Source organism: Astatotilapia calliptera, chromosome 11 (assembly GCF_900246225.1).
Source record: "Astatotilapia calliptera chromosome 11, fAstCal1.2, whole genome shotgun sequence".
Taxonomy (NCBI): domain Eukaryota; kingdom Metazoa; phylum Chordata; class Actinopteri; order Cichliformes; family Cichlidae; genus Astatotilapia; species Astatotilapia calliptera.
Genome location: NC_039312.1, coordinates 9217186 through 9237705, shown reverse-complemented (window position 1 = coordinate 9237705; position 20520 = coordinate 9217186). Strand labels below are relative to the sequence as shown.

Here is a 20520-nt window from a genome sequence, read left to right as displayed (position 1 = left end):
ATCCAGTATAAAATACGTGGAAAGATGGAAACATATTCTCCCACGGACTTACCTTAAAGCATAGATATGTGTCTCAAAGTAGGTTTGATCTGCATTTTCATATACTCAGCCATTGTTATATATGCTTACTGTGATCATGTTCAAATAATAAATGTTGTTCTTGTAACTTTGCTTAGTTTCATACAAACCCATGTCAAATACCAGTTGTCTGCCTCCCTTGAAGGTGACTGTCACTCCACATACATGTTGTTTGTAACCCACATACAATGAGGGTACCACTTTAAGGACTGATATGAGGAGAGATGGACAGCCTGCCCAACCAATCGAAATGCACAGGTCCCAGTATGCTTTGACCAATGGCAGAGCAGCCTGCCGCTGTATGTCCCACCCATGTGCTCTGTGTTCGCTGCTATGTGTGGAGGTAGTTGCATGCTGGCAGGAGAAAAGAGAGACTGAAGCTTTTGAGCAGGAAAAAGTATTAGATATAAGTTGCAACCAAGTTCGCTGGTTATCAGCTACCTTTCATGTTAAAAGAAGCCACAGTGAGTAAACAGGCGAATGCTGCAGTTTTCTGGCGATTTTAGAAAGTACCGTGTGGAGCTAAACTGTTAGCCTTCATTAGCTCTAGTTGTTATCAACTGCCTGAAAGTTCATCTCAATCTGCTTCCAGAAGTAAGGTAACACTTGAAGCGCAACTTATGTTTATTTTCCTTCACGTCGTATTGCAGTTATTAAAGAGAAAAACAACATGTCCTGTTACGTTATTTAGAGCCCCGCATACCATTGTATTCGGCCGTGATGCACTGAGATCGGTGAGCACATATTGTATGTCTCAGTTAAGTCTGTTTTGCATTTTATTGTTGAGAAACTGAATTTATCTGAATTGTTTGATTAATAACTGTCGTATATGCACTGACTTTACTTGGTTTAATGCATAGTTTGTGTAAGAGAGATGTTTTATTTTTGCAAATTTGAGTATTTTAATTGCAAATTGATGTTGAATGTGATTTCAACAAAATCCTAAATTGTGAATTATAGCTTGAACAGCATAATTAATATTTGAATTGCTCTTCTGACCCTGTCTGTTGACAGGTCAGGGTTTGAAATAGATGGCGAGCCTTCCCACCTGGACGTAGAGAGACTGAGATTCACTTCTTTTCCACTTGATGATCTGCTGCACCTTGCTGTGTGGTAGGACTGTATCACTCTGTTGTGGAAGTTTTCCATTTAAATAAAGCCTGCAGACAAGCGGTGAGTGGTAGCTAACATTCTTTAATCCAAACACACAAAGAACAGAACACCAAGCTTGTGGAGAGCCTGCATGACCGCAGGGCAGGGTCAGCAGAGTCTCACTGAGCCTAGCATGGCTGTCAGTTAAATACCTTCTTCAGGAACAAAAGGCAGTACACAGCTGTTTCACACCTTAAGGTTCACACTAAGGCTGGGCGATATGACCCAAAATTCATATCTCGATATTTTTTAGCTGGATGGCGATATAAGATATATATCTCGATTTTCTTTTTTTTTTTTTTAAGCCATAAGTTAAGAACAAAAAGAGAGTTCTTAGTCACGCTGTGTCCCAGATGTCACACGGGCACTTTTATTTACATACAGCGTAGATGTACATGAAGAAATTACTCAAAAATAAATTATCAGCATTTATTAAATAATCATGGTCCATAAATAAAAGAAAACAATGTTGTTTTTGTGCATAACAAAAAGCTCACAATTGTGCAGTCAAAATGTAAACTAATAGACGCTGAGCATAATAACAAAGAGACAGATTTCACAGCTGCACCACGTCTCTGAACAGGTGCCATTTGTGGTCCTTATACACACACAGTACGTATCACTCCGCGAGGCTCCTCCTCGGTAGCCGTAATCCTCCGACAATCCATCAAGCGGTGCAGCTCCGTAGCTTAGCAAAGTCATATTAAAACATTTTTTGACAGATTGCTGAGCGCTGTGTACCACATAAAATCGGTTCGCGGTCAGTAAGCACAACCAGAATTCATACATAAGGCGCACTGTCGATTTTTGAAAAAATGAAAGGATTTTAGGCCGTGCCCCTCCGGGCTGCATGTCGTTAGCGCGGTTAGCTCGCTAGCGCGGTTAGCTCGCTAGCGCGGTTTGCTCGCTAACACGTTGACGCCATCCAGCCCCACGCACGGTAACTCGCTAACGGAGATTTTCCGCTTTCATCTTGTCATTGCCTGCAGGTGAAGCTATGGGGGAGGGGGAGTTGTGTTCAGTGAAGGAGAGGTGAGGCCGAGTAACGTTGCGTAGAGACAAAAGTGGACGAAAGAGAGGCAAACCTGCGGCTCCACAAGTATAATTATAACGTAACATAGACTATATTGATATAAACGATATTGTCACATCTTATATCTCGTATGAAAATATATCGATATTTTTAAAAAACTCGATATATCGCCCAGCCCTAGTTCACACTCGCTGGCTACTAGGGCTGGGCCATATTATACCGTTCACGGTAATACCGGTATAATGTTAGGCAACGATAGGAAAATGAAATATCGCGATAGAATGGGAGTAAAACGCGCATGCGCAGTGCCTTTGTTTTCATACGCACATGGCCGATTGTTGAGTGAAACAGATGAACCAGAATTGGTTTGTAAAAATGGTGCAACTTCCGTGATGTGGAACTGGTTTGGTGTTTGTCCGTCAGATACACAACAAAGCACATTTTTTTGCAGAACATGCAAGCGGCCGTCGTTATTGTCGTATTTGTCGGACTAAGATGCTCTTAAATCTGGGAGTAATCTGGGTCCTAAACTCCGTATGTTTCAGGTCAAACAACACTGCAGCATCACTTAGAGTTAAAAACTGTCTAAATTCTTTCATCTTTAATAAAACGATCAGCATTGCTGCTTTACCAGGTGTAACTATAAAGTTTAACTTCCAGGCATCCATGAAAACAAAATGTATTACATTTAACGGAGTTAGAAGTTAGCAGGAAGCTAGCGGAAGTTAGCTCGCTAGTTTCGCTAGTTACCTAAGCATGATATAGCATGTTCTGACTGAGAGATTTCTGAAAAAAATCAAACGTACAGCTCTGCTATCACTTCCAACATAAATGAAGACAGGAAACTAAACAGCAGTGACGTTTGTAGGGTTACTGAAATTGGGCTAGCTGGTATATAATGATGTGCTACGTGATCGCTAGCGACACAGCTATGTTAGCATAACATAAACAGTGAAGCTGGAGGACGAACACTAACACTTTTCCACTTATAAAAGTTAACGTGAAGGTTCTTCATGGTTAGAGACAAATGCAATCGCATGGCAGGATACTGTAAACGGACCAAACTTCAGTCAGGAGAACAACTGAGATAATCCATCCACAATACAAGGTTAGTCATTAATATACTGCAACAACATGGGAATAGAGCAGCTGCCAGAGAATTCAACATTAATGAATCAATGGTACAGAAGTGGAGGAAGCAAGAAGAATGAGTTTAATAAAGTTTGATTTATCTGACTGCTTTGTTTCGCTTAATGTGCCTTATAATCCCGTGCACCTTATGGTCCGAAAAATGCGTACTGCACACTGCAGTTTAATGTTGCAAAGCACCTCTTTTTAACTTCAGTGGATATTATACATGGTTATGCTCAGGATATGTCAGCTCATTTCTACTGGAAATGCCTTTTGTTTAAACTTTCAGCAAGGAATTTGCATTTGCACTGTTACATTTTTATAAAGCTTTAATGTACATAAAAACCAGCTTCTTGTTTAAGTGAAAATAAATGGAAGGTTGTCTTTTTGCGCTAGTAATGTTGTGGAGTTGTATTTTGTCTCGCATCAATTATATCGTCGGTTATATCGTTATCGCAAATTTTCAAATATATATCGTGATAAATATTTTTGGCCATATCGCCCTGCTCTACTGGCTACCTTCTTGAAGTCCTTGAAGAGACAAAAGACTCTTCGTGTGGAGTGTCTGCTTCCCCCCAACTTCCTTACTAGACCCCCACCATTTGTCTTGCGGTATGTGTGTCAGACATGTTAAAATCCAGTGGCACCAAGGCATTATACAATAAAATAATAATAAATAATAATAATAATAATAAAATAAGTGTTAATACATAAGTAAAAGAAATTCCTATACACACTCACACTTTCACGCACAGCTGGTTATACATAAGACCACTGACTGACATTCTCTCACCCCTATTTTCTTTCACACCCTGGGAATTTTTTGGACACTACCCCTTGGACATTTTTTATTTGGGACTTTAAATAATGAGCTGTTGTGTAGAACATTCTCCACATGTAAAAAAGAGTGTGAGATTTTCATTTGAATGTACATTGGATTTGTGTAACTGTTTCTATAAGAGTTAAGGAGTCATGTTACTAGGGTGCACCCGAACATTGAAACCCGAGCATTGAAACCCGGACATTGAAAACCAAAAGTAACACTTGGCCAAGTCATTGCTTTAGTAGTTTATGTGTTTTACTTTTCTTTTAATTTTTGTAAGCTTCCTTTCTACCATTGTAAAGTGTCTTTAACCTGTGCTTCTCAACCTTATGGTTTATTTCACTAAAGTTGGCTGGTTCTTTTGAGTTACATTCTTGTCTCTGTGTCTCATTTAAACTCACCCGTGTGCTCGTATAGTCGAGCCTATTGGCCCATTGATATATTCTTTTCAACAATTCCCCTTACTGTGTTACATTTGCTATATAAATTAAACAACATTACAAAAAAATAGATATATTATACTGAACATGTTTATTTATTTGCATTGCATGCCTTCACTCTGCTCTCCATCTCGATTAGGCTTAGGTCAGGTGGCCAACATGGCACCTGTGTGTTTGGCACGCCATCTATTGCTCTCTTTTATTTATTTATTTATTTATTTTTTTATTGCTTTTAGTCAATTTTGTGCAACATGTCAGCCCTACATTGTTTTATGATCGCCAGACATTATTGGAAATAGGCTTATCTACCCAAGCTTTAGTTCGGTTTGGAAATGACAACCAAGGCTTTCTGCCTCCCGATTTGGAAGTAACACCACCACACTGGCGTTCCTTACCACTGCCACTGGATGTGCGGAAGCGACGCAGGAGACGGGGTAACCGTGGAGGTCGCCTCGTCAAACTGAGATTCCACGCCACAGCAGCAGCAGACGGGGCTCTCAGTAGCGCAACAGCAGCTGCTACAACGAGACTATTTCCAGCGATCCGGAGGTAAAAGACTTTGTTTCATCTGCCTTTCCGGTGCACGGGACTATGTTTACATCGGCTATTAACCCCTCCTCTGACAGTATAAGCATGGTTAGTTCCGAAGAAAGAAGCTCAAAGACTGTTGGTGCATCAGCTGATCACACTTCTCTAGAGTTTGTAAACCCTGAAGGTGGTGCTCTAGTGCCTGTAAGCTACAGCTTTAGCACACTTAAATCTGCGAGGTCAGAGCACTGTTTCTCATCCGCTCACTCAGGGCAGGGAATTAATCTCTTGCAGACTGTTCTTTCTAGGGCCGCCTCCCAGGCCCCTTGTGCTCTAGGGATAGCTGCGGCTCAGCACTCCCCTGCACCTGCCTCAGTTCCCCAGGTGAGGGGGGCTGGCGCCCAGCTGTTCCCTGTTCCGGTTTCCGGATCGGCTGAGGCTCTGCTGGTCCCTGCACCCGTATCAGCTCCTCGGGTGGGGACAGCAGCCGCCCAGTCCCTGCCGAAACCTGTGCCAACCCCTGAGGTGAGGCCCGCCAGGACCCAGCCGATCTCTGCACCTGTACCTACTCTTCAGGTGGGAGCGACTGGTGTCCAGCAGGTGCCTGCACCCTTCATCCGCATTGCAGGCTCAGGGGAACCTACACCACCACCTGTCCTACATCTGCTCCCACAACCATCACTACACTCAGCTGTTTAGGATGCTCCTCAGTCAGTCATTCAGCCTTCTCCCCAGAGCACAGTCCAGCCTTCTCCCCAACCGCCATTACTACCACTCAGTCGCCCTTAGCTCCATCATCCACACTACCACCTGCTTCTCTTCCACCACAACCATCACTACACTCAGCCATTCAGGCTGCTGCTCAGTCAGTCATTCAACCTGTAGTCCTGCCATTAATCATGTCAGCACAGAAACAAGCTTTGAACACAAGATCCATAGAGGCTGTGTAAAGATGCCCCTGAGACAATCCAACACATAACAGCAGAGTGCAAGATATTAGCAGGCAGGGCATACATGGAACACCATAGTATACAGAAATATCTGTGCTGAGTATGGCCTGGAAATCCCAAGGTCAAAATGGGAGACGCCCCCTAGGGTGGTTAAAATTGACTTCCAGATACAGACGGATAAAATGGTGATGGCTAACCAACCAGATATAGTAGTGAAAGACAAGCAGAGGAAGATGGCAACAGTGATAGATGTAGCAATACTGAATGACAGCAACATCAGGATGAAGGAACACGAGAAGCTGGAGACATACCAAGGGCTCAGAGACAGTGGCGTTTCCAGCGGGGTGGCCTGGGGGGGCACAGGCCACCCCCCCAACCAGACTGGCCACCCCAGGTTAACATAGCTGGACTGGCCATCGGGCATACCGGGCATATGCCCAGTGACTTATTTTTTATTTTTTTTTGTAACGGCATGAACAATGAGAGGTGGTGGATTGGCCAGATGCAGGTCGATGTGTAAAAATAACTCAGTTGTTTGGTGGTGGCTATGGCGGGGCTTCCACAGAGGCCAGCAGGTGGATGAGGGAAGGGGAGGCAGGAGGAGAGCCCCGAGGCAGCCGCCAGTCCGAGTGTCAGGTGAACTGAACTTCAGGTAAGAAGTTATGGCCTGCAGTCTATCTGGGTCAGATATAAACCAAGTTCAGGTGGAGTTTATTTTCGTTGTGCTGACTTTTTACAGTCAGTTACAATAACTCGTACTGCTACTAGCTAGCATGACGGAGTTTCTATACAGCTGGGTGGGTGCTATGATGTTACTGATAGTGAACTTTATTTTATTCATAAGTTTAGTTAGTAGAGTTGCCAACGGCTCCTTAAAAAAGTGGAATGGTCCCTCATTCAGAGAAAATATTATGCGTTTCGTATTGAGCTGAGAAGAGACACAGTTTGTCCCGTACTTTCGCTATAATGAAAAAAAGGCACAAAGCTGGAGTTATTCTGTCGTTACGCTGCACAGCTGCATCTTCTTCTCTCATTCTCTCCCCCTCCCAGCTGATCGGCTTTTCTCTTTTGTTTGTTTATCGCCCACTTTGCGCCAGAAAGAGGAAACCAGCAGATGTCGCGCTAAACAATAGCAGGACGTTTAAGCTTGATCAGCTGTTGTTAGAATTTATTTAATATTAATTTCTAGTATCAGCTGATGTTTGCTGGAGCCACAGCTGTAAAACTGCTGGTCATGATATCGGTTTGGATATGTGGTGAGAGGGAAACATGAAACCAGGAGATGTCCTTACTGAATCATCAGAGCTGAACAGGTGATGGAGAAACAGGTTTACCTTTTAGGTCACATGAATGAGTTGAATGGAAGTTATGAACTGTTTCTGAGAGACGAATAACACCAGCATCCTTTTCTAAGCAGCTGACAGCTGGTAACTGTGTAGGGGCGGGTCTAGGAAAGTTTTGCCAGGGGGCAAAACGTTCCTAGATCCGCCCAGGGGGCCAGGTAGGGCATTAACAGGGAAAGGGGGGGGGCCACAAAGAAATACCGGCTCTACCACCTGGCTGTAGTTCAGGTCAGCCACTAATCAGAAGGTCGGTGGTTCGATCCCAGGCTGCCTCCTGCCTGCATGCCAAATATCCTTGGGCAAGATACTAACCCCATGTTTGCCTACTGGTGGTGGTCAGAGGGCCCGGTGGCGCCAGTGTCTGGCAGCCTCGCCTCTGTCAGTGCACCCCAGGGCAGCTGTGGCTACAATGTAGTTTGCCATCACCAGTGTGTGAATGTGTGTGTGAATGACTGAATGTAGTATGAAGCGCTTTGGGGTCCTTGGGGACTAGAAAAGCGCTATAAAAATGCAGGCCATTTACCATTTACTTTCTTATTCTCATTTAAAATATCTAGCTTTTATTAAATAATTATCTAAATCTTACAACCAAAGTTTTTATCTGACTTAAAATGTATAGAAATCATACATATACCAACAAGACAGTGTACATCACTGTCACAACAGCGTTTGTTTTCATTCAAAGGCTTTATGGCTTTAATACCTGGTGGGCCGGTCTCTAGTCAAAATGCCCGATTTTCTGTCCCAGTTAATACTGGCAGTGTTACCATGCCAGCTGACTGTATTTCATCATCAGCCAGTGTTGTTCTTTATCAATATTACCAAAGCTTACCATAAGGCAGCATAGAAAGTATTTACTTGCTTTCAGGTTTTATTCAAATGTTAGTCTTTTCAGTTGTTTCCCCACTTTTTTCCTGTTTCAAAATCAAACACCAGTTTGTGAGAAGATTATCTTCTTTTTTTAATAGGCAGATAAAGTTTTACATTGGCATTGGCTAATTTGTCAATTTGTTTGTTAGAGATGTTTGTATTTTAATATTCAAAAATGTTTTTGCCCAAAACATATGTGCACTATATGTCAGTAAAAATACTATGCAAATATTGCTGTCCTTGAATGCTGAGTAAACAGTGACAAAGCACTGATTGTATCTCTTGTACTCTATCAACATAGTATCTAAAAACTTTGCACCGTAGTGGTTAAAATCTCATTCTAATAAGAGTTAAAAGCGCATTCGGTTATTAGGTTTATAGGGTTATTAAATTATGGTTAACGGTTGGTAGAATGTTTTTTAAACATTATCTGCCAATTACATCTGCCACCCTTCTCCAAATCTGTGCCCCTACCTGGCCCCCCCAACAAAAATTTTCTAGACACGCCACTGCTCAGGGAAGAGCTCAAGAAGATCTGGAGTGTGAAGGTAACAGTGGTCCAAGTGGTAATTGGAGCACTAGGTGCAGTGACTCCCCAACTAGCTGAGTGGCTCCAGCAGATCCCACGAACATCAGGAGCGCAGTCCTACGAACAGCTAAGAAACTTCGCAGGACCCTCAAGCGCCTGGGCCTCTGGTAAAGGACCTGAGCTTGAAGGATAGACCATCTGGCTTTATGTCAGGACTTCTTGTTTGTAGAGGACGAGTCTGAATTTGAGTTCTGAACTAGTCTGCCAGATATCTGGACAATTTACCAATTCACCAACCAAAATCGATTTGAGCATGAATAACTCGATATCGATTCATTAAAATCCTGAATCAATTTGTAAATATAAAATTATTTTCCCCAAAACTCCAGAATCTACAGAATCCAGGTCAAACCTCACAAAATTCCAACAACCACCAAACAGCTAAAACAGTAAATGAGAGCAGGAACACGGATTCTGCACAAAGACATAAACACAAAGTGCGGACCCGGTGACGCATCACAATCAGTGAGATGTTGGCTTTCTCACACGGACACGCTGTTGGGGCTAAAAGCCGACAGCTCACAGATTCTGATGTTTTGCCGGGTCTGCGCTTTGTGTTTACGTCTTTTTTGCACTAGATTCGGAAGCTCCAGGTTTCATCACTCTCCAAACAATATTGACTGAACCAGCAGCAAAAGAAGATCCATTTCGGTTCACATAAACATTGTCATGAATTCCCTCTTACTTTTGCTGTTGCTTCCACCACGATAAAATGACACTTCATGTACAGCTCTTTCTCTGTCTCTCTCTGTGTACTCCATCTAAAAATCTGTTTTCTGCATTATTCGCTTGCTTATTAACCACCAGTCTACCATTGTTTACAGCGCTGTCAGCCGCTGGTTTTTTTTCTTTTTCTTTTTTTATTTAACTGACTTCCGACAAGTAAGTCTCAATACTGAATAAATGTAAACTTTTTAAAATTATGCGAAACTGCAAAATGCTTGGCTGTGTCTCTAATAAAACCTCTATAACTTTGCTCTGCTTCACTTCAGCAGCACCAGGTAATGTTTATATGTTGATTTATGGTTTTCTTCAGTTTTGTTTGAGTGCAGAATATTTTTAAGGTTATCTGATTTAAAAAGCCAGGCCAGTAAAATCTCCTTCATGTTTTTCTGTTTTATCCTCAGTTACTTTGACATCTGCTGTGATGCTTACACCTTTGATAAAGTCTCACAAGTGTCAGCTCTCTTTTTATAGATATAAAAATCTGAATTATAAAATAATATTTCTGGCTGTCTGAGGCAAAATTTCCTCGATTCAAATCAAACCAAATCGAATCGAATCATGGATTGAATCGATCCATGTGAATCGGAATCGAATCCATTCTAAAGATCAGTGACGATACCCAGCCCTACTCTTGAGGTTTATAAAAAGGTGAAATACATGGGTCACTTTATTACTGATCAAATGAATGATGACGATTAGATATATATATATATATTTATATAGACAATGTTGTAAGCTCTATATCCAGGCAAATACCACTGCATGTAAGTTCAGCTTCTGTTCAGTGGCTTTGCTTAAAGCAGTGGTTCTTTTCTCAATGAGTACCACCTCATAAAATATATGGCTCTTGAAGTACCACCCTCATAACTGACATTAAAGTACAGTAGTATAGGTCTATTTAACTCCACATACAGTTTACGGGAGACAATTTTATTTCTTATATGAATGTTATATATTTCAACTGTCATAAAGCGGATGTGACAAATGATGATAATAATAACAAATGTACTGGATTAAAACATCCACGCTTTGTACATTAATGCTTTGTATTTTGTTCTATTTAATCTGAACAAGAACCTAAAAAACAGTCAGTGATCACTGCTGGCCTCTCTTGGTTGAGAACCACTGGCTTAAAACGTATTGCACAGCACTATATACTGCTTCCTTGTGGTCATCTTACAAGCAATGCAGCATCCAGAAGCTGCATGTTGCATATAATGATGCAATGAGAATCCTGCGTGGGATACCTAGAGGGGTAGTGCCAGTCAGATGTTTGTACCTGTGGGTATTTGGACCTTTAACAAAGTTAATGTTCACGTTTCGGGAACGACAGAATGGTGGTTCTCTAAGGATTGATTGATTGACTGATGGGTAGAGCAAAGGATTCTAACCTTTCAACTATTTCTCTGCAACGGGAACGAATGACTCTTCAAACGTGTGCTGCACCAATATTTATTTGGTGTTTAAACATGTGCATGGAAAAGAAACAGAAAGTGTAATATGTTTTGTAAAATATTACATGTGATACAACAGATAAAGGTAAAATTTATTTATGAAGTCATATATGAATGGAAGCATTCAGTAAAAACTGATTGATCTAACTAAATGACCCTTATTGTCACACACCTACTTTAGAACTTAAGGAATACTAGAAGACTAAATAATTTTGTTTAGACCCAGCCACACTCAGATTCATAGTAAGAATCGAGTTGTGTACCATCAACTTCCACCTCACAAAGTGTCAGGTATTCTGTTCTCCCAGGAATAACGATGTTTATGTAGCGACCTTCCATTCCATTGCATGCAAAGGTTTGTGATGCCCCAGCAGCGATGGATGAGATTACAGCACATCTGAAAACGAATGACAAGAAAAAAGATTAACAAGTAACATAAGATTAATCTAAAGTAAAAGTTTGTATAAATGTCAATTTCAGATAGTTAAGATGCTGCTCAAAATTGTATGGTGGATTTAACTCTAAAAAAGGAGGTAGAAGTAGAACTTTTTATAAACATAATTAATGATTGCCACATATATGACTGTTATGACAAAGTTTCAAAGATGAGTAGCTCATTTACCTGGGATTCGCATTGCCATTGTCATTAAGTGAATTTCCAATTCGAATCTCAGCTCCATTGATCCTCTCAGGGCAACAGTCTTGTCTGTTGGTGATAGTCACAGTGTTGATTTTATATGTCTTCAAAAGGTCAAGTCTCCACCATGGATTCAAGTTGTTGTTTGTACAGGCACAGGATCCCTGGTTGTAGTTGCTGGCACGATTCCCATCAATGGCATTTTCGGGTTTGGCATTCCCATACGTTGAAGACTGACTCACTTGTCCAAGTCTGGCAACATTAGTCTCTGAAAAGTTGCAAATATTAGCATTAATATGATAAGAACAACTCCAAAAACCATTATGTGTTCATTAAACGTGGAACACATGAGAAGAATTGGACAAGATTTACCTGAAAGTGTACCATCAACTTCCACCTCACAAAGTGTCAGGTATTCTGTTCTCCCAGGAATAATGATGTTTATGTAGCGACCTTCCATTCCATTGCATGCAAAGGTTTGTGATGCCCCAGCAGCGATAGATGAGATTACAGCACATCTGAAAACAAATGACAAGGAAACAGATTAACAGGTAACATAAGATTAATCTAAAGTAAAATTTGTTTAAATGTCAATTTCATATAATCAAGGTGCTGTTCTTTATTGCCTGATGAACTTAACTCTAAAAAAAACAGAGATAGAAGTAGAAATCTATTACAATTATAATTAATGATTGCCACATATATGACGGTTATGACAAAATTTGAATCACGTATAAGATGAATAGCTCATTTACCTGGGATTCGCATTGCCATTGTCATTAAGTGAATTTCCAATGCGGATCTCAGCTCCATTGATCCTCTCAGGGCAACAGTCTTGTCTGTTGGTGATAGTCACAGTGTTGATTTTATATGTTTTCAAAAGGTCAAGTCTCCACCATGGATTCAAGTTGTTGTTTGTACAGGCACAGGATCCCTGGTTGTAGTTGCTGGCACGATTCCCATCAATGGCATTTTCGGGTTTGGCATTCCCATACGTTGAAGACTGAGCCACTTGTCCAAGTCTGGCAACATTAGTCTCTGAAAAGTTGCAAATATTAGCATTAATATGATAAGAAGTACTCCAAAAACCATTATGTGTTCATTTAACCCAGAACACACGAGAAGAATTGGACAAGATTTACCTGAAAGTGTACCATCAACTTCCACCTCACAAAGTGTCAGGTATTCTGTTCTCCCAGGAATAACGATGTTTATGTAGCGACCTTCCATTCCATTGCATGCAAAGGTTTGTGATGCCCCAGCAGCGATGGATGAGATTACAGCACATCTGAAAACAAATGACAAGAAAAAAGATTAACAGGTAACATAAGATTAATCTAAAGTAAAAGTTTGTATAAATGTCAATTTCATATAATCAAGGTGCTGCTCTTTATTGCCTGATGAACTTACAGTGGGGCAAAAAAGTATTTAGTCAGCCACCGATTGTGCAAGTTCCCCCACTTAAAATGATGACAGAGGTCAGTAATTTGCACCAGAGGTACACTTCAACTGAGAGAGACAGAATGTGAAAAAAAAAAAAAAAAAAAAAATCCATGAATCCACATGGTAGGATTTGTAAAGAATTTATTCGTAAATCAGGGTGGAAAATAAGTATTTGGTCAATAACAAAGATACAACTCAATACTTTGTAACATAACCTTTGTTGGCAATAACAGAGGTCAAACGTTTACTATAGGTCTTTACCAGGTTTGCACACACAGTAGCTGGTATTTTGGCCCATTCCTCCATGCAGATCTTCTCGAGAGCAGTGATGTTTTGGGGCTGTCGCCGAGCAACACGGACTTTCAACTCCCGCCACAGATTTTCTATGGGGTTGAGGTCTGGAGACTGGCTAGGCCACTCCAGGACTTTCAAATGCTTCTTACGGAGCCACTCCTTTGTTGCCCGGGCGGTGTGTTTTGGATCATTGTCATGTTGGAAGACCCAGCCTCGTTTCATCTTCAAAGTTCTCACTGATGGAAGGAGGTTTTGGCTCAAAATCTCACGATACATGGCCCCATTCATTCTGTCCTTAACACGGATCAGTCGTCCTGTCCCCTTGGCAGAAAAACAGCCCCATAGCATGATGTTTCCACCCCCATGCTTCACAGTAGGTATGGTGTTCTTGGGATGCAACTCAGTATTCTTCTTCCTCCAAACACGACGAGTTGAGTTTATACCAAAAAGTTCTACTTTGGTTTCATCTGACCACATGACATTCTCCCAATCCTCTGCTGTATCATCCATGTGCTCTCTGGCAAACTTCAGACGGGCCTGGACATGCACTGGCTTCAGCAGCGGAACACGTCTGGCACTGCAGGATTTGATTCCCTGCCGTTGTAGTGTGTTACTGATGGTGACCTTTGTTACTTTGGTCCCAGCTCTCTGCAGGTCATTCACCAGGTCCCCCCGTGTGGTTCTGGGATCTTTGCTCACCGTTCTCATGATCATTTTGACCCCACGGGATGAGATCTTGCGTGGAGCCCCAGATCGAGGGAGATTATCAGTGGTCTTGTATGTCTTCCATTTTCTGATGATTGCTCCCACAGTTGATTTTTTCACACCAAGCTGCTTGCCTATTGTAGATTCACTCTTCCCAGTCTGGTGCAGGTCTACAATACTTTTCCTGGTGTCCTTCGAAAGCTCTTTGGTCTTGGCCATGGTGGAGTTTGGAGTCTGACTGTTTGAGGCTGTGGACAGGTGTCTTTTATACAGATGATGAGTTCAAACAGGTGCCATTCATACAGGTAACGAGTGGGGGACAGAAAAGCTTCTTACAGAAGACGTTACAGGTCTGTGAGAGCCAGAGATTTTCCTTGTTTGAGGTGACCAAATACTTATTTTCCACCCTAATTTACGAATAAATTCTTTACAAATCCTACCATGTGAATTCATGGATTTTTTTTTCACATTCTGTCTCTCACAGTTGAAGTGTACCTCTGGTGCAAATTACTGACCTCTGTCATCATTTTAAGTGGGGGAACTTGCACAATCGGTGGCTGACTAAATACTTTTTTGCCCCACTGTAACTCTAAAAAAAACAGAGATAGAAGTAGAAATCTATTACAATTATAATTAATGATTGCCACATATATGACGGTTATGACAAAATTTGAATCACGTATAAGATGAATAGCTCATTTACCTGGGATTCGCATTGCCATTGTCATTAAGTGAATTTCCAATGCGGATCTCAGCTCCATTGATCCTCTCAGGGCAACAGTCTTGTCTGTTGGTGATAGTCACAGTGTTGATTTTATATGTCTTCAAAAGGTCAAGTCTCCACCATGGATTCAAGTTGTTGTTTGTACAGGCACAGGATCCCTGGTTGAAGTTGCTGGCACGATTCCCATCAATGGCATTTTCGGGTTTGGCATTCCCATACTTTGAAGATTGACTCACTTGTCCAAGTCTGGCAACATTAGTCTCTGAAAAGTTGCAAATATTAGCATTAATGTGATAAGAAGAACTCCAAAACCCATTATGTGTTCATTTAACCCAGAACACACAAGAAGAATTGGACAAGATTTACCTGAAAGTGTACCATCAACTTCCACCTCACAAAGTGTCAGGTATTCTGTTCTCCCAGGAATAATGATGTTTATGTAGCGACCTTCCATTCCATTGCATGCAAAGGTTTGTGATGCCCCAGCAGCGATAGATGAGATTACAGCACATCTGAAAACAAATGACAAGGAAACAGATTAACAGGTAATGATTCCCACATATATGACTGTTATGACAAAATTTGAATCACGTATAAGATGAATAGCTCATTTACCTGGGATTCGCATTGCCATTGTCATTAAGTGAATTTCCAATGCGGATCTCAGCTCCATTGATCCTCTCAGGGCAACAGTCTTGTCTGTTGGTGATAGTCACAGTGTTGATTTTATATGTCTTCAAAAGGTCAAGTCTCCACCATGGATTCAAGTTGTTGTTTGTACAGGCACAGGATCCCTGGTTGAAGTTGCTGGCACGATTCCCATCAATGGCATTTTCGGGTTTGGCATTCCCATACGTTGAAGACTGACTCACTTGTCCAAGTCTGGCAACATTAGTCTCTGAAAAGTTGCAAATATTAGCATTAATATGATAAGAAGAACTCCAAAAACCATTATGTGTTCATTAAACGTGGAACACACGAGAAGAATTGGACAAGATTTACCTGAAAGTGTACCATCAACTTCCACCTCACAAAGTGTCAGGTATTCTGTTCTCCCAGGAATAACGATGTTTATGTAGCGACCTTCCATTCCATTGCATGCAAAGGTTTGTGATGCCCCAGCAGCGATAGATGAGATTACAGCACATCTGAAAACAAATGACAAGGAAACAGATTAACAGGTAACATAAGATTAATCTAAAGTAAAAGTTTGTATAAATGTCAATTTCATATAATCAAGGTGCTGCTCTTTATTGCCTGATGAACTTAACTCTAAAAAAAACAGAGATAGAAGTAGAAATCTATTACAATTATAATTAATGATTGCCATATATATGACGGTTATGACAAAAGTTGAATCAAGTATAAGATGAATAGCTCATTTACCTGGGATTCGCATTGCCATTGTCATTAAGTGAATTTCCAATGCGGATCTCAGCTCCATTGATCCTCTCAGGGCAACAGTCTTGTCTGTTGGTGATAGTCACAGTGTTGATTTTATATGTTTTCAAAAGGTCAAGTCTCCACCATGGATTTAAGTTGTTGTTTGTACAGGCACAGGATCCCTGGTTGAAGTTGCTGGCACGATTCCCATCAATGGCATTTTCGGGTTTGGCATTCCCATACGTTGAAGACTGACTCACTTGTCCAAGTCTGGCAACATTAGTCTCTGAAAAGTTGCAAATATTAGCATTAATGTGATAAGAAGAACTCCAAAACCCATTATGTGTTCATTTAACCCAGAACACACAAGAAGAATTGGACAAGATTTACCTGAAAGTGTACCATCAACTTCCACCTCACAAAGTGTCAGGTATTCTGTTCTCCCAGGAATAATGATGTTTATGTAGCGACCTTCCATTCCATTGCATGCAAAGGTTTGTGATGCCCCAGCAGCGATAGATGAGATTACAGCACATCTGAAAACAAATGACAAGGAAACAGATTAACAGGTAATGATTCCCACATATATGACTGTTATGACAAAATTTGAATCACGTATAAGATGAATAGCTCATTTACCTGGGATTCGCATTGCCATTGTCATTAAGTGAATTTCCAATGCGGATCTCAGCTCCATTGATCCTCTCAGGGCAACAGTCTTGTCTGTTGGTGATAGTCACAGTGTTGATTTTATATGTCTTCAAAAGGTCAAGTCTCCACCATGGATTCAAGTTGTTGTTTGTACAGGCACAGGATCCCTGGTTGTAGTTGCTGGCACGATTCCCATCAATGGCATTTTCGGGTTTGGCATTCCCATACGTTGAAGACTGACTCACTTGTCCAAGTCTGGCAACATTAGTCTCTGAAAAGTTGCAAATATTAGCATTAATATGATAAGAAGAACTCCAAAAACCATTATGTGTTCATTTAACCCAGAACACACGAGAAGAATTGGACAAGATTTACCTGAAAGTGTACCATCAACTTCCACCTCACAAAGTGTCAGGTATTCTGTTCTCCCAGGAATAATGATGTTTATGTAGCGACCTTCCATTCCATTGCATGCAAAGGTTTGTGATGCCCCAGGAGCGATGGATGAGATTACAGCACACCTGAAAACAAATGACAAGGAAACAGATTAACAGGTAACATAAGATTAATCTAAAGTAAAAGTTTGTATAAATGTCAATTTCATATAATCAAGGTGCTGCTCTTTATTGCCTGATGAACTTAACTCTAAAAAAAACAGAGATAGAAGTAGAAATCTATTACAATTATAATTAATGATTGCCATATATATGACGGTTATGACAAAAGTTGAATCAAGTATAAGATGAATAGCTCATTTACCTGGGATTCGCATTGCCATTGTCATTAAGTGAATTTCCAATGCGGATCTCAGCTCCATTGATCCTCTCAGGGCAACAGTCTTGTCTGTTGGTGATAGTCACAGTGTTGATTTTATATGTTTTCAAAAGGTCAAGTCTCCACCATGGATTTAAGTTGTTGTTTGTACAGGCACAGGATCCCTGGTTGAAGTTGCTGGCACGATTCCCATCAATGGCATTTTCGGGTTTGGCATTCCCATACTTTGAAGACTGACTCACTTGTCCAAGTCTGGCAACATTAGTCTCTGAAAAGTTGCAAATATTAGCATTAATGTGATAAGAAGAACTCCAAAACCCATTATGTGTTCATTTAACCCAGAACACACAAGAAGAATTGGACAAGATTTACCTGAAAGTGTACCATCAACTTCCACCTCACAAAGTGTCAGGTATTCTGTTCTCCCAGGAATAATGATGTTTATGTAGCGACCTTCCATTCCATTGCATGCAAAGGTTTGTGATGCCCCAGCAGCGATAGATGAGATTACAGCACATCTGAAAACAAATGACAAGGAAACAGATTAACAGGTAATGATTCCCACATATATGACTGTTATGACAAAATTTGAATCACGTATAAGATGAATAGCTCATTTACCTGGGATTCGCATTGCCATTGTCATTAAGTGAATTTCCAATGCGGATCTCAGCTCCATTGATCCTCTCAGGGCAACAGTCTTGTCTGTTGGTGATAGTCACAGTGTTGATTTTATATGTCTTCAAAAGGTCAAGTCTCCACCATGGATTCAAGTTGTTGTTTGTACAGGCACAGGATCCCTGGTTGTAGTTGCTGGCGCGATTCCCATCAATGGCATTTTCGGGTTTGGCATTCCCATACGTTGAAGACTGACTCACTTGTCCAAGTCTGGCAACATTAGTCTCTGAAAAGTTGCAAATATTAGCATTAATATGATAAGAAGAACTCCAAAAACCATTATGTGTTCATTTAACCCAGAACACACGAGAAGAATTGGACAAGATTTACCTGAAAGTGTACCATCAACTTCCACCTCACAAAGTGTCAGGTATTCTGTTCTCCCAGGAATAATGATGTTTATGTAGCGACCTTCCATTCCATTGCATGCAAAGGTTTGTGATGCCCCAGGAGCGATGGATGAGATTACAGCACACCTGAAAACAAATGACAAGGAAACAGATTAACAAGTAACATAAGATTAATCTAAAGTAAAAGTTTGTATAAATGTCAATTTCAGATAATCAAGGTGCTGCTCTTTATTAGCTAATAAACTTAACTCTAGAAAAACAGAAGTAGAAGTAGAAATCTATTACAATTATAATTAATGATTGCCACATATATGACAGTTATGACAAAATTTGAATCAAGTATAAGATGAATAGCTCATTTACCTGGGATTCGCATTGCCATTGTCATTAAGTGAATTTCCAATGCGGATCTCAGCTCCATTGATCCTCTCAGGGCAACAGTCTTGTCTGTTGGTGATAGTCACAGTGTTGATTTTATATGTTTTCAAAAGGTCAAGTCTCCACCATGGATTCAAGTTGTTGTTTGTACAGGCACAGGATCCCTGGTTGAAGTTGCTGGCACGATTCCCATCAATGGCATTTTCGGGTTTGGCATTCCCATACTTTGAAGACTGACTCACTTGTCCAAGTCTGGCAACATTAGTCTCTGAAAAGTTGCAAATATTAGCATTAATGTGATAAGAAGAACTCCAAAAACCATTATGTGTTCATTTAACCCAGAACACACAAGAAGAATTGGACAAGATTTACCTGAAAGTGTACCATCAACTTCCACCTCACAAAGTGTCAGGTATTCTGTTCTCCCAGGAATAATGATGTTTATGTAGCGACCTTCCATTCCATTGCATGCAAAGGTTTGTGATGCCCCAGCAGCGATGGATGAGATTACAGCACATCTGAAAACAAATGACAAGAAAAAAGATTAACAAGTAACATAAGATTAATCTAAAGTAAAAGTTTGTATAAATGTCAATTTCATATAATCAAGGTGCTGCTCTTTATTGCCTGATGAACTTAACTCTAAAAAAAACAGAGATAGAAGTAGAAATCTATTACAATTATAATTAATGATTGCCACATATATGATGGTTATGACAAAATTTGAATCAAGTATAAGATGAATAGCTCATTTACCTGGGATTCGCATTGCCATTGTCATTAAGTGAATTTCCAATGCGGATCTCAGCTCCATTGATCCTCTCAGGGCAACAGTCTTGTCTGTTGGTGATAGTCACAGTGTTGATTTTATATGTTTTCAAAAGGTCAAGTCTCCACCATGGATTCAAGTTGTTGTTTGTACAGGCACAGGATCCCTGGTTGTAGTTGCTGGCACGATTCCCATCAATGGCATTTTCGGGTTTGGCATTCCCATACGTTGAAGACTGAGCCACTTGTCCAAGTCTGGCAACATTAGTCTCTGAAAAGTTGCAAATATTAGCATTAATATGATAAGAAGTACTCCAAAAACCATTATGTGTTCATTTAACCCAGAACACACGAGAAGAATTGGAAAAGATTTACCTGAAAGTGTACCATCAACTTCCACCTCACAAAGTGTCAGGTATTCTGTTCTCCCAGGAATAATGATGTTTATGTAGCGACCTTCCATTCCATTGCATGCAAAGGTTTGTGATGCCCCAGCAGCGATAGATGAGATTACAGCACATCTGAAAACAAATGACAAGGAAACAGATTAACAGGTAATGATTCCCACATATATGACTGTTATGACAAAATTTGAATCACGTATAAGATGAATAGCTC

The 20520-nt window shown here is 40.7% G+C and overlaps 1 protein-coding gene across 2 annotated transcripts in view; it reads right to left on the bottom strand.

The window, feature by feature from the left end:
* Positions 1–11099: 11099 nt before the first annotated feature.
* The window catches only part of LOC113031504 (uncharacterized), a 49350-nt gene continuing 39929 nt past the window's right edge, over positions 11100–20520 (bottom strand). Inside the window, exons 10-30 of one of the 2 annotated variants that reach the window (XM_026183632.1) lie at positions 20278–20423; positions 19891–20173; positions 19507–19652; positions 19120–19402; positions 18737–18882; positions 18350–18632; positions 18101–18246; positions 17714–17996; positions 17330–17475; positions 16943–17225; positions 16694–16839; positions 16307–16589; positions 15923–16068; positions 15536–15818; positions 15287–15432; positions 14900–15182; positions 12897–13042; positions 12510–12792; positions 12127–12272; positions 11740–12022; positions 11100–11514 (exon numbers count right to left, since the gene is read on the bottom strand). In XM_026183632.1, coding sequence (XP_026039417.1) covers positions 11334–11514; positions 11740–12022; positions 12127–12272; positions 12510–12792; positions 12897–13042; positions 14900–15182; positions 15287–15432; positions 15536–15818; positions 15923–16068; positions 16307–16589; positions 16694–16839; positions 16943–17225; positions 17330–17475; positions 17714–17996; positions 18101–18246; positions 18350–18632; positions 18737–18882; positions 19120–19402; positions 19507–19652; positions 19891–20173; positions 20278–20423 — 4471 coding nt within the window. In that variant the 3' untranslated portion in view covers positions 11100–11333. The remainder of the gene's footprint in view (positions 11515–11739; positions 12023–12126; positions 12273–12509; positions 12793–12896; positions 13043–14899; positions 15183–15286; positions 15433–15535; positions 15819–15922; positions 16069–16306; positions 16590–16693; positions 16840–16942; positions 17226–17329; positions 17476–17713; positions 17997–18100; positions 18247–18349; positions 18633–18736; positions 18883–19119; positions 19403–19506; positions 19653–19890; positions 20174–20277; positions 20424–20520) is intronic. The other variant, XM_026183633.1, reaches the window with a different exon arrangement.